Below are 12,248 nucleotides of genomic sequence, written 5' to 3'. Positions count from 1 at the left end.
CGAAACTTTGCACAAAGTTGACAAGTTCAAGTACCTTAAGAGCTACTTGACTGGCAAAGCAGCTACCGCTATTAGCGGGCTGCCACTTACCAACGAGAAGTACGATGCTGCGATAGACATTTTGAAACAACGTTTCAACCAGAAGCAACTTATTGTCGACCAACATCTAGACCGCTTGTTGAATCTGCCAAAGGTTAACGATGCACAGAATTCCGTTCGACTTCGGGAACTATATGATGAGATCCAAGTAAGGATACGAAGTCTACGGGCTCTTGATGTCGACCCGAAAGACCATGGAGTCATGCTGATGACTGTGTTACGCAAGGTCATACCAAAAGAGGTGACCATAGACTACAATCGCAAGTACGCGGGAGGTACCCCCGAAGGCAAAGAAGAAATTGAGAATTTTCTAGATTTTCTCAAAGTCGAAGTGGAAAGTCGAGAGAAGGACATGTCGTCAATCGACAAGCGCATGGAAGGCGGACGCCATTGCACGAAACGAAGGGACACAAGGCGACCTTTCGAGCGGCAAACGACCGGAGCCTTGGCGACTGGAGTGACAGTTCGACAGACAGACTGTGTTTTATGCAAAGCAACTGACCATACTCTAGATAACTGCAACGGCAACCTCGCGGTTGAAGACAAGAAAGCTTTACTTTCGCGAGAAGGTCGCTGCTTCAAGTGCGGAAAGCGGTATCACCGATCAAGAGACTGCAGAACCGCTCCTCGTCTAAAATGCTCACACTGTGGTGGGCATCATCTCACGGTACTATGTGAACAGCCCTTGAAGAGACAAGGCAATGAAGAACCCAGGAATTCTCGTTTGGGTGTGTTGTCATCTACCATGTCTGAGTCCGAAATCAACAGAGACAGCGGCACGATCCTTCTACTGACAACTCGGGTATGGGCAGAAACTAACGCAAAGTGACAGTTTGTGAGGATAATGCTTGACGGAGGAAGTCAAAGGACATTTATTAAGGAGTCCCTGTCACATCTGCTTGACTGCGAATCAGTAGTGGTGGAGGTGTTGACGATATGCGCCTTCGGTTGTAGGCCGTTGAAAAGAAGGTGTCGTCGTGTTAAAGTTTGGCTTCGCAGCCAATATTCCCGCAAAGAAGTGTGTGTTGAAGCTCTGGAAACACCTGATATTTCAGCTAATGTGCTACACCCACCGGATTGTAATCTAACACGAATTCTAGCCGAGAGAGTCTTGGCGTCGGAACTATTTTTCCAGTGGGGGAGCGAAAAAAAGTGCTACCATAAACATCATCATCATCATCATCATCACTTATTTTCCTTGAGGGCTCATGCTGGCGTTATACAGGGTTGCTACACAAACTGTAAACGTGCTCCAGGCAAACGACATCTGCATATTTGTACAGTAGACCTAAAATAGCATTGCAGAAGTATTGTAATGAAATAACGCTTGGTGGTGGGCTAGTTGGTATGCGTTCAGTGCGTCCAGCTTTTTTTTTACTTCTGCGCAGTGCCTAGACCTCTATGTCAAGTAATGTGTAAGGAACTTCGGGTACTTGTCCTAGGAACCGTCGTCGCGGCATGTACGCGTGCCGCGACTGGAAGCGAATATCGTCCGATCCGCAAGCCTTCTGCGAAGAAACCACCATTTCCTGGGGCGGTCTGGAGTTCAGCAAGAATGTGTCCCTTTGACACCCAGCTCTTTGACTGGGTGTCACGCTGTCGTTATCAGTCCAGGGCGACTCAATAGGAAAAGCCGGGTAAATGACAACAGCGGGTAGTTTTGGACATCAGTACGGTGGAAAGTGAGGAGCCAGCAATCCGCTTAACCGCTAGAATATTTTACTGTGACAAGTGAACATATACATAATATGAAGACAACAAACAAGCTGCGATACATATCTCTTACCAGAGGTGTGGCCTTCTCCGATGTCTATGGCGTTTGATAATCATGTAACGCTGCTGCAGGCGACAACTTGATGGCGCTCCCTCGACGTTGCCGTTGGAATCCGACACGTGAACACAACACCGGTGCGACGTTTCGTCTCAGTCAATTGCACTTATTGTCGTACTACAGGTCTCACACGCCAGCTCGAAGTGGGCACCCTGGCCACAACCGACTGAAATCTGTGGCTGCACCTGGCAAACCGCCCCTATAACAACATTCAACCGGGCGGTATCTTTGTATCCTTATTTCCCCCAGATGTCTTGTGTCTTGCGTGTCTTTCGCGATTCCCGTTCGCGCCTCTATCCCCCTCCCCCCCAAAACCCACTCACCGTGGATGAGTCTGGTAATGCTCGCGCCTACCGGTACAGACTTTCGGACTGATTTATTGCACTTCGAAACGTCGACAGTGCACTTCGTACCACAAACCCTGCCATGGTCAACTCCAGAACCCTGTGAACCTGACACCTTTGGTATGTAGCTCCTCTCAAACGGTCTCCGCACAGTGACAGTGGTAGGCTCTCTGTTTATTGCTCTCTAAATTTATGGCTGCCGAAAGAACACATGCACGGGCCTTTCCGTTACACCGTAGAAGAATACGACGCTGGGCTGACACTGGGGGAGCCGTGCTCCCCCATTCATAAATGTGGGGGAGCCGTCGCTCCCCCTGCTCCCCTTGTTCCGGCGCCCCTGGGCATGCAGGTGGCCGACGTTGTACTTACGGGCATAACCTGTAATAGCGAGGTCCAGATCCTCATTGGTGCAGATTCCTACTGGGCAGTAGTGACAGGCGAGACGGAACCAATCACAGACAAGCTCTTCGCGATTAAAACGATATTCGGCTGGACAGTTCAAGGCCCTACTTCCTCATCGCCGTCTGCCAACTTGGACACCAATGTAGGTGTGCTTAGAGTAACAGCGGAAAGCTTTGAAGACGAAACTTCTTCCCAGCTGCGAAGATTTTGGGAACTTGAACACATTGGGATTCAGCACAACAAAACTGAATGCAAAGAAGATCATACTAATGAAGTGATGGACCATTTTACTAAAACCATTACGAAGAAAGACAGAAGGTATCGAGTTTCGCTACCTTGGACCACGAAAAAAGACGAGTTACCTTCAAATCTAGAAGTAGCAAAGACAAGACTCCGATCGCTAACGAAACGCCTCATGAGAGATGGTGGGGTAATTGAAGAGTACGATGGCTGGTATTCGCCTCTACGATCAAAACAGACATGCGAAAAAGATACCAGCGGACGACAACTCGGCTAACACTCAGTACTACCTTCCTCATCGAGCCGTGATTCGACGTGAAAGGGACACCACAAAAATAAGGATTGTATTTGATGCTTCGTCTAGTGTCGCTAGCGAACCTTCTCTCAACGATGTTCTTCATGCTGGACCAAATCTTAATCCGGAGGTCCTTCACGTTCTGCTCCGCTTTCGCAGGAACACAGTTGCACTGATCGCTGATATTGAGAAAGCCTTCCTACAGATTTCATTAGCCGAAGCTGACCGCGATGCTTTAAGATTCCTGTGGTACACGACAACACCGAGAGTGGGACAACCATTACCCGACGTTGAAGTTCTGCGTATGACACGGGTCCCATTCGGCGCTACTTCAAGCCCTTTTCTTTTAGCTGGAACTGTGCGACACCATCTACAAACATCGTCTGAAAAGTACCCGAAGACTTGTGAACTCCTCTTAGAGAGTTTCTACATAGATGACCTGGTAACCAGCGTCGACACAGTTGAAGAAGCACAACAGCTTTGGATGGAATTAGGCATCATTTTTGAAGATTGCTGCATGAGATTACGAAAATGGGCAACCAACGATGAACAGCTGTGTGCAACTCTGCGGCACTACGAAGACGAAAGGTTGATCTCACATCACGAGAGGAAGGTGTTAGGTCTGGTTTGGGACGCGGAAAGTGATACATTACGAGTTGCGCTAAATTCCGTGATGGACTTTCTGCTGACAGCTAACGTTACCAAGCGTAGCCTGCTTCAAACGGTAGCGCGAATATTCGACCCTCTTGGGATTCTCGCACCATTCGTTATAAAAGCCAAGATCTTGTTCCAACGTGTCTGGCAAAAGGAACTAAGATGGGACGAGAGTCTCCCGCACGACATTCTGGAATACTGGCAAAAATGGTGTCATGAACTCCCAAAAGCCGATGAAATATGGATTCCAAGGAGCATTAAAAGTACGGCGCAAGTACTCAGCCAATCCGTACACGTATTCTGCGACGCCAGTTTACAGGCATACGGAGCGGTCGCCTACATCAGGAGCCAATATGCCGACGGATCATGCACCGTTCAACTTTTGTTGTCGAAGACCAGAGTTGCTCCTTTGAAAAGCGTTACATTACCACGTCTGGAACTGCTCGGAGCTCTGCTAGGGACTCGCCTTTGCAACTATGTCAACCACAGCTTCAGCGACATTGTTAAGGCCACACTCTGGACTGATTCTATGATTGTACTTTACTGGGTACAGGGTCAAGCACAACGCTACAAGCCCTTTGTGGCCAACAGAATCTCTGAAATACAAAGTCACAGGAATCTTTCAGATTGGCGACACTGTCCTGGAAAAGAAAATCCAGCAGATCTTCTTACACGTGGCGTAAACGTTGAATACTTGAAGGCAAGAAGTGTCTGGTGGGAAGGACCGCCATGGCTGAAGGAAACAGAAGCGAGCTGGCCGAAGCTGGTTGACGTGCGCGGAATGCTAGGAGAAAACTTCCGTGACGAAGAAGCCAAGACAACATACGTCATGCTCCTGCCATCTCGTCAATTGAAGCCAATTCTAAATTTGAACGACTATTGTTCGCTGGATAAAATCATCAGGGTAACGTCATGGATATACAGGTTTATACAGAATGCGAGACAAAGAGAGCCTAAAGAAAGGGGCCCCCTCACTACGGAAGAGCTACAGCAGGCCGAAAGGTACTGGATCAAAGAAGTTCAAGAGGAGTTGTTCTCAGAAGAGTTGCAAGCACTGCATTGCTCACAACCAGTGAAATCAACGTCAAGTCTAAGAGACTTCCACCCATATTTGGACCCGAATGCACTTCTACGGATGAAGGGAAGATTACAACGAAGCAACGAAAACGAAGAAGTGAAGCATCCATTGATATTACCAAAGCAGCACACTTACACGCGACTACTTATCGAAAAGACGCATCAACGCTTACTGCATTCGGGAGTCCGTGACACGCTCGTTGAGCTAAGAGAACATTATTGGATTATCCAGGGTCGTCAAGCTGTGAAAAGTGCTCTGTACAAGTGCATGTGGTGCAAGCGGCAACGCGCTCAACCGACGTTCCAAGACGTTGCCCCGCTTCCTCCTGATAGGGTAAACAGGACTGGACCTTTCGAGGTAACGGGAACAGACTTTGCGGGACCCCTCTTCTACAAGACTGTAGGCAACAACTCAACGAAATGCTACATCGCTCTTTTTACGTGTGCTGTAACAAGAGCGGTACACCTAGAAGTTGTCGACGATCTCACAGCAAACCAATTCCTCATGGCATTTCGCCGGTTCATAGCCAGAAGGGGATTATGTAAGATTATTTATTCCGACAATGGCGCTTGCCTTTAAGCGAGCTTCTAAGGATTTGAAGATCCTCTGGAACAATATACGTAGCCCTGAGGTACTCGCCTACTTTTCGAAAAAATGTATCCACTGGAAATTTATTATCGAGCGAGCAGCATGGTGGGGAGGGTTTTGGGAGAGGATGGTGCGATCAGTGAAGAATACTCTCCGACGATCACTATCAAAAGCTTTACTCCATCATGACGAACTGATAACAATTCTGACCGAGATTGAAGCCATAGTAAATTCTCGACCGCTCACCACTGTTCATGATACACCAGAGGATTCTTCAGTGCTAACTCCTGCTCATTTCCTGGTGGGAAAGAGACTGACGACGTTGCCAACTGACAAGGTGACGTCCACAGCGTCAGACTGGAGCTCGCTGAACAAGAGTTACCGACGTCGTGAACAGCTGCTCAACTCCTTCTGGACCCGATGGAGGAAGGACTATTTGCTACAACTTCGGTCCCATCACACAGCGAAACGTGGAAATGCAGTAACTTTGAAGCCCGGAGATTTGGTACTGCTCATGCAAGATCGCTTACCAAGACATCTGTGGAAGATGTGTCGGGTAGACACCATTACTCCAAGCGCTGACGGAAAAGTAAGAGCGTGCACAGTCCGACTACCAGACGGAACGTTGTTACGTCGACCTGTGCAACTTCTCTGTCCACTAGAGATTGTTTAATCAAGTGAGCAACTACTCACTGCGGGGGAGGATGTTGGGGAATCGAAACTAACTTTATCTTCTTTGTGTGTGTTGCTACGCTACACATTACGTAACCAATATACCTTCAAGCGGGGAATTTCGCAAATACGAACTGGGAACTGCTCTTGGTCAGGGACCGGAACCGGTATTTTTTTCGGTCCGGTTCGAGTTCGGGTTCAGACATATTGGTTCGGTTCGGGTTTAGCTCCGCTGAACCGAAATTATCAGCTTGAACCGATTCAGGTATATCGGTTCGGTTCGGGTTTGGTTCAGGGAGAACAGCCCCCTCCTCCGCACGCACACAAAGAAACAAAAAAATCAGTCAGCAGTCGGAACATCTACAGGGATTGGACCCGTTGCTTTTTTCGGTCCCGGTTTAACCGGTTCATGGGCAGTAATTTTGCTACATGAAAGCGAGCTTACGCTCACCATGTTGGGGAATCGAAACTAACTTTATCTTCTTTGTGTGTGTTGAATGGGTTTGGGAACTGTCCTGAAACGAAAAGGACGAAGAGGAAGTTTGCACGATGATGATGATTAAAACGAACGTTTTTTAGACGAAACATGACGCTTGTCATCCTTTTCTGATCGGCAAACTGAGAAACGAACCGGGTCATCGTGTTGCAGAACACACCATGCACGGTTGTAAGAGAAAGGTGTGAGATAACCGTTTCAGGTGAAAAACTTTTCGGGAAAGCAAGCGAAAACACAATACAATAAGTAATAAACACATTTATTATTTACCTGATATTATGTTGTATTGTACTCTGGTGGTCGTCTGCTGAAAACGAAATGCGAAGTGCTGGAATCTTTTTGGCAGAAACCGGTCAGAGCCCTATTTTGCTGCGGTAAAAGAACTGGCGCTACAGTCACAAGCTTTTACTCGCATCTGGCCTCTTACAAAAAATAAATAAACAAACAAAAAAAGATAAGTCAGTAGTACACTTATTTCACCTCTGAACCAATTCCCAAACCGGTAACCGTATGGTATTTTTTTTCGATCCAGTTCCGGTTCGGTTCAGGACAAGCAAAAAAATTGTTCGGGTTCGGTTCAGGTTCGTCACAAAATAACGTGTTTTTTTTTTCAGTTTTCGGTTCGGGCTCAGTTCCGGTTGCGATCCCTGCTCTTGGTGACTTCCAAACATTGCTATCCTAGCATGAGGCGGCACTGTGCTCCTTCTCTCTCTCACGTTGGGGATGAAGGAAATACGTGCCTCCGAAGATGTGCAATGAAGTAAAGATGCCGTTTCTTCACGAATTTTTTGCGGGCGATCTATCGAACCGATTTTTGTTCTGAAAACGGCTACGATGCCAGGTTACCGAAAGGAACAGATGTTCTCATTGGGACATCTTCGTAGCTTCGTAGCAAGTTAATTAAGACATTGTCTTTGGACAGTGCCCATTAAGTCAATGCCCTTCAGCATACGCTATATTGCAATTGATTTCATCTTGGAAAAAGTGTCATATATATTCTTAAAAAATATGTTCGCAGTTAGCTGAGACAGTTTGTATAAAACATGTTGTATAAAACATGTTGAACACTGTTCAGTTGTCTTACCATTTTTTGCATTCTCACCATGTTGATTCAACAAACACGCCCTTTGGTCCGGTTTCACCAACCCCGATTAACACTTGAACCGAGATCAGCGGTCCCCCAAGTTGAGTTCATCCTTGAGTTTATCCTTGGTGAAGAAGCAGGGTTAACTGCTTCTTCACCAAGGGTAGTTATTGCCACTGAAGCATTCATGATGTTACTAACTAGCGTTGCTAGTTTCAGCGATCCTTGATCTTCGGTCAGAGTTAACCAGCTCTGGTGAAACCGGGCCTACATAATCTAGTGGATCGAAAAGGACTACTTCGTGGTGATCTTGTGCCACAAATGTTGAACACTCACTCGAGAAAACAAGCAGTTGCGAAAAGCGCTCACACTATATATCATAATACACTTGAAAAAAGAAGGAAAAATGAACCATAGAAGCACCTCTATAGAATCTTTTTTTTTGTGCCAAAACATTCATAACAAGCTGATGGACCACTTATATGCATACTTGTACAGGTAACCAAAAAAAACGGAACTCAATACTTTTACTCGTTACCACGAAAAAAATGGACTAGATATGTTACCAGTTACCAAATCAGCAAAAGGAACATGTTCCCGTTACTTGACAGTAACGAGTTAACCTTACGTTCCATGCTATTACTGAACCACAAACCATGTCAAAATAAAAATTGACATGTGCTTTATTTCGTCCGTCAATTTACATAGAATTGGCTTCGAAGAGTTGGTTCTCGAAATTGGCATCGGTTATTTTTTGCGCGTTTCCTCGTGAGGGGTTCAGCGGAATGTGGAGTCAAGGACAAGACCGGGATCTTAGTCAAGCCGTAAACGAGCTGGACGACGGTGACTATGGCTCAACTGCAGTGCGTCGTTATCTCCAGTCTGGCCCTACCACAACACATGAGACGGTCTACCTTGTAAACCAAAACCTATTGTACATCACTCTGAATAGTAACAGGAAACCGACGAGGACGCTGGAGGACAGCGGGGTCACTGCTAGTATTGTGAACAAGAAGTTAGTCGGCGCCGGGCATTTTCATGGGCGACCGAAATGCCCCCCCCCCCCCCCCCCGTCCAAGGCTTCGACGGTTCTCGCCGCGAGCTACAAGACTGTACAGTAGTGAACGTAGAATACCAGAACCAGAAGCTGTTCACAAAAGCATTGGTGATGGACGTAGTGGACCACGATTTTCTACTATCGCGGCCTCACATGAAGGCCATGCAATTAAGCATCTTCTCGAATGATGCAGTTTCCGTCGATAACTCCCGATCGAAAAACACGACAAATTTCTTGTCGTACGACAGACACTTCTGTCGTCACTACAGAAATTTCTGTCGTCATGACAGAACTTTTGTCGTAACTACAAAACAAGTCTGTAGTTATGACAGGGGCGCCTGTCGTTACGACTAGCACTTTTGTCGTGTGACGTACACGTTTGTCGTGTGATGTACACGTTTGTCGTCACGACAGACTGTTCTGTCGTTACAACAGGCGGTCTTGTTGTAACTACAAAAGAGTCTGTAGTAACGACAGGAATGGATGCTGTACAACAAGCAGCTTTGTCGTACGACAGACATATTTCCCGTCCCCGCAGATAGTCGATCTCGCTGCGGCGACAGGTACTTGTCGTGCGATAAACAGCATGGGAAAGCGGCACCTAGTAAAAAAAACAAGAAACGAGAGAAAAAAACGAAGTGACAGCCGTTGTGTTGTTATTATTGCTGTTATTATATTATTATTGATGTTGTTATAATTGTACATCTGTATTGTGTTCTTATTGGTAGCTTGGTGTGTCGTCACATATATTTGCCGGAGCACGGCTCTGGGTGCCGGTAACAGCTGAGTTGCCGACAATGGTTTGAGGGCGCGCGGGCTCACTCGCATCCTCTCTCACAAAATGACGTTCACTACATCTATGCTTGACGACACCACAAAAAGAAGAAAAAGAAAAGAACAAAGACAGCAAGTTCCGGCACAAAAAACAGCGTCGCCGATACGACGATACACTTATCGCATTTCGTGCGCGTTACTCTGGTCAAGTTGCAAGACAGTCAACCAAGAAATTTGGAGAAAGAAGACAACGAAATATGAGCAAGAAACGTTCCTTTACTGAACAGTTACTTTCTAAGTGCAACGAGACAAGGAAAACTTGACACGTGGTTATCCTGTAAATAACTCGATGGACGTAAGAAATTTTCCAAAATTCGATTAGTTATACGCTAGGAAAGTTTGTAGGAATTTAGTTCTTATTATTTTAATGTACTGGTCCTTTTTACGCCTCACGCGCACATTAATTCGTAACGGATATTTCCTCTCCGTGTGGCTTCCGATGACGGCTAACATAGCGCGCCACCTGTGCGCGTAGTAGGCCTGATCCTGATTCTGTTTCTGGCAGTTTCTGAACATGACGGCGCCATTATTATTTGTGTCGCTCGGTGCGGTTCCCTTCGTTGGCAAGTTTGCAGTTATGTTCCTGTTTATTCAATGTGAGAACGAACCGGAAAAGCACGTCGTCGAGCACAATATCGTTGTGAACTTCCACGCTATAGAATACTACAACAAACGAAACTTTTTCGGGGCATTTTGAAATGCGACGAGGCGACACATGTTACACGACAGGTAAGGTGGTTTCCACAGATTATTTTCAATAAGTTTTCTTACTTCTTTGTCGTAAAAACATTCCAGAAACAAGGCAGGATGAACGAGCGGCGCTGAAGCAGGTGTAAAGTGGATCACGAACCACTTGCAGAAGAAAAAAAGGTAAGAACCGGCACCTGTATTGCGCCCCGAAATGATTTATTCTGGTGTTCTAATTAGAAGTGAATGAAAGTGAAGAAGTGAGTGAAAGATTAGAAGTGAATACAGGTCACAGATTTCGCTCGTCGCACGGTGTACGCCAGTATTCGCTGATCGAAACATGTCTTTGCGGCTTTTAGGCACGGCAGGGCAAACAAGCACTGCACGAAGGCATGCAGAAGAAGACACTGTTTCTGCCCCTGGATTCCGCGAAAATCAGAGAACAAAGACAACGAGAGTTCGAAGACATAGGGCGTTTACAGACAGAAGTGGCAACGCTGGCGTAAATTAATCGTATGCTGCAAAAGGCCATCGCTTCAAAAGTTTTTCAAAGTGGTAAGCAGAACTTTTCGTATGTATGCTAGCTGCGCCAACTTGTTTGTTTTCAAGTTTATTTATGAATGTACATGTGGTCTTTATTCACAAGTGATTTTTATGATGCAGTTTTAATGTCTCCCTGCACTTACTGTTGGGTGAATACTTTGGGGCAAATTTTGTGAATATATATATGATTAGCATTCTTTGTCTGTCAGAGAACATAGAGATAACTTTTAAAGCTAAGTGTACATGCACTAGAGGTACATACATGCACTACTTCACACTGTTGCTCCGCTCTAACGGGTGCTGTTGACCAGAGAAGACTGTGTTTTTGTGACTGCGACCTTTTTTTCTTTTTAGTTTTCTTACTAGCAATAAATACTGAAGCCATAAATGAGAAAGATGCTCGATTACTTGTGCCAATGTGTTGAAGTGTCATTTCTGCTAAATTTGACAGGACAATAATTTGTCGCAACTTTTAGTAATAAATGTCAGAGGTAAGAATTACACGGTTACAAACATCTGATAGTAAAAACAAAACGCTTGTGCAGTAGGCTCCATATCACACTTTTTAAAAGTATAGTAAATGCTTGTGAGCTCCTTATGTTTTGAACAGTAATAATACAGAGCGCATGTGTTCAGAGTTTCAGAAATATGAAATCGACAAAAAAAGTTTCGTACAAGTAGTTCGCCGGGGACTAAGGCGTCATGTACTGTAACTACAAGTCCAATTATGCTTACTATTAACTAGAAACTACTTTGACAGATTCCGATAAGACCTGTTTGAGCACCTCTCCACTCTCAGTCTCTCTAGCAGCCATGACAAAAACGGTACCAGATGATTGGAATGTCCTCACATTTTTATAATTTTGTGTACTGTCAAGGTCTAGCCTTTTTCCTAGTTTGCATGCATAGAATTGCATATGAAAGATATACGAATATGACGCTTAACAAATACTGTCATATTATGACACTGATATAGTCTCTTTTTTTTCTTTCGTACCGGCTACAAGGGGCCCTATACATCCTGCTATAGTGAACAGTGCATGTATGAGTTTTGTAAGTGTACAGACAATAAATGGATGTACTCTTCTTCATACACAGGTTCTCCCTCATCTTGCACGTTTGCATGCAATTATACATAGTCGACACTTGTTACTTGCTGCTGCCGATGCTGGATGTGAATGATACAACAACACGACAAGATTCATACGACACAACAAAGTACACCAGAGGACAGAACAACGCACGAGAGGCATCTACAACAGACGACAGAACGACACACGACAAACATCTACGACAGAGCCGCACACGACAGGAATCTACAACAGAACGACACACGACAGACAT

At 45.6% G+C, this 12,248-nt stretch overlaps 1 protein-coding gene across 1 annotated transcript; it reads left to right on the top strand.

Annotated features, from left to right (window-relative positions):
* The first annotated feature begins 2,485 nt into the window (after positions 1 to 2,485).
* Positions 2,486 to 5,522, top strand: LOC135389572 (uncharacterized). Its single transcript, XM_064619608.1, has 2 exons — positions 2,486 to 2,994; positions 3,155 to 5,522. Exons 1-2 carry the CDS (start codon positions 2,486 to 2,488, stop codon positions 5,520 to 5,522), a joined length of 2,877 nt encoding a protein of 958 aa, XP_064475678.1.
* Positions 5,523 to 12,248: the final 6,726 nt, after the last annotated feature.

The sequence above is a fragment of the Ornithodoros turicata genome, chromosome 1 (assembly GCF_037126465.1).
Source record: "Ornithodoros turicata isolate Travis chromosome 1, ASM3712646v1, whole genome shotgun sequence".
NCBI classification, from domain to species: Eukaryota; Metazoa; Arthropoda; class Arachnida; order Ixodida; family Argasidae; genus Ornithodoros; species Ornithodoros turicata.
The sequence above is the reverse complement of the archived record's forward strand: the minus strand, read 5'-3'. Positions and strand labels throughout refer to the sequence as shown.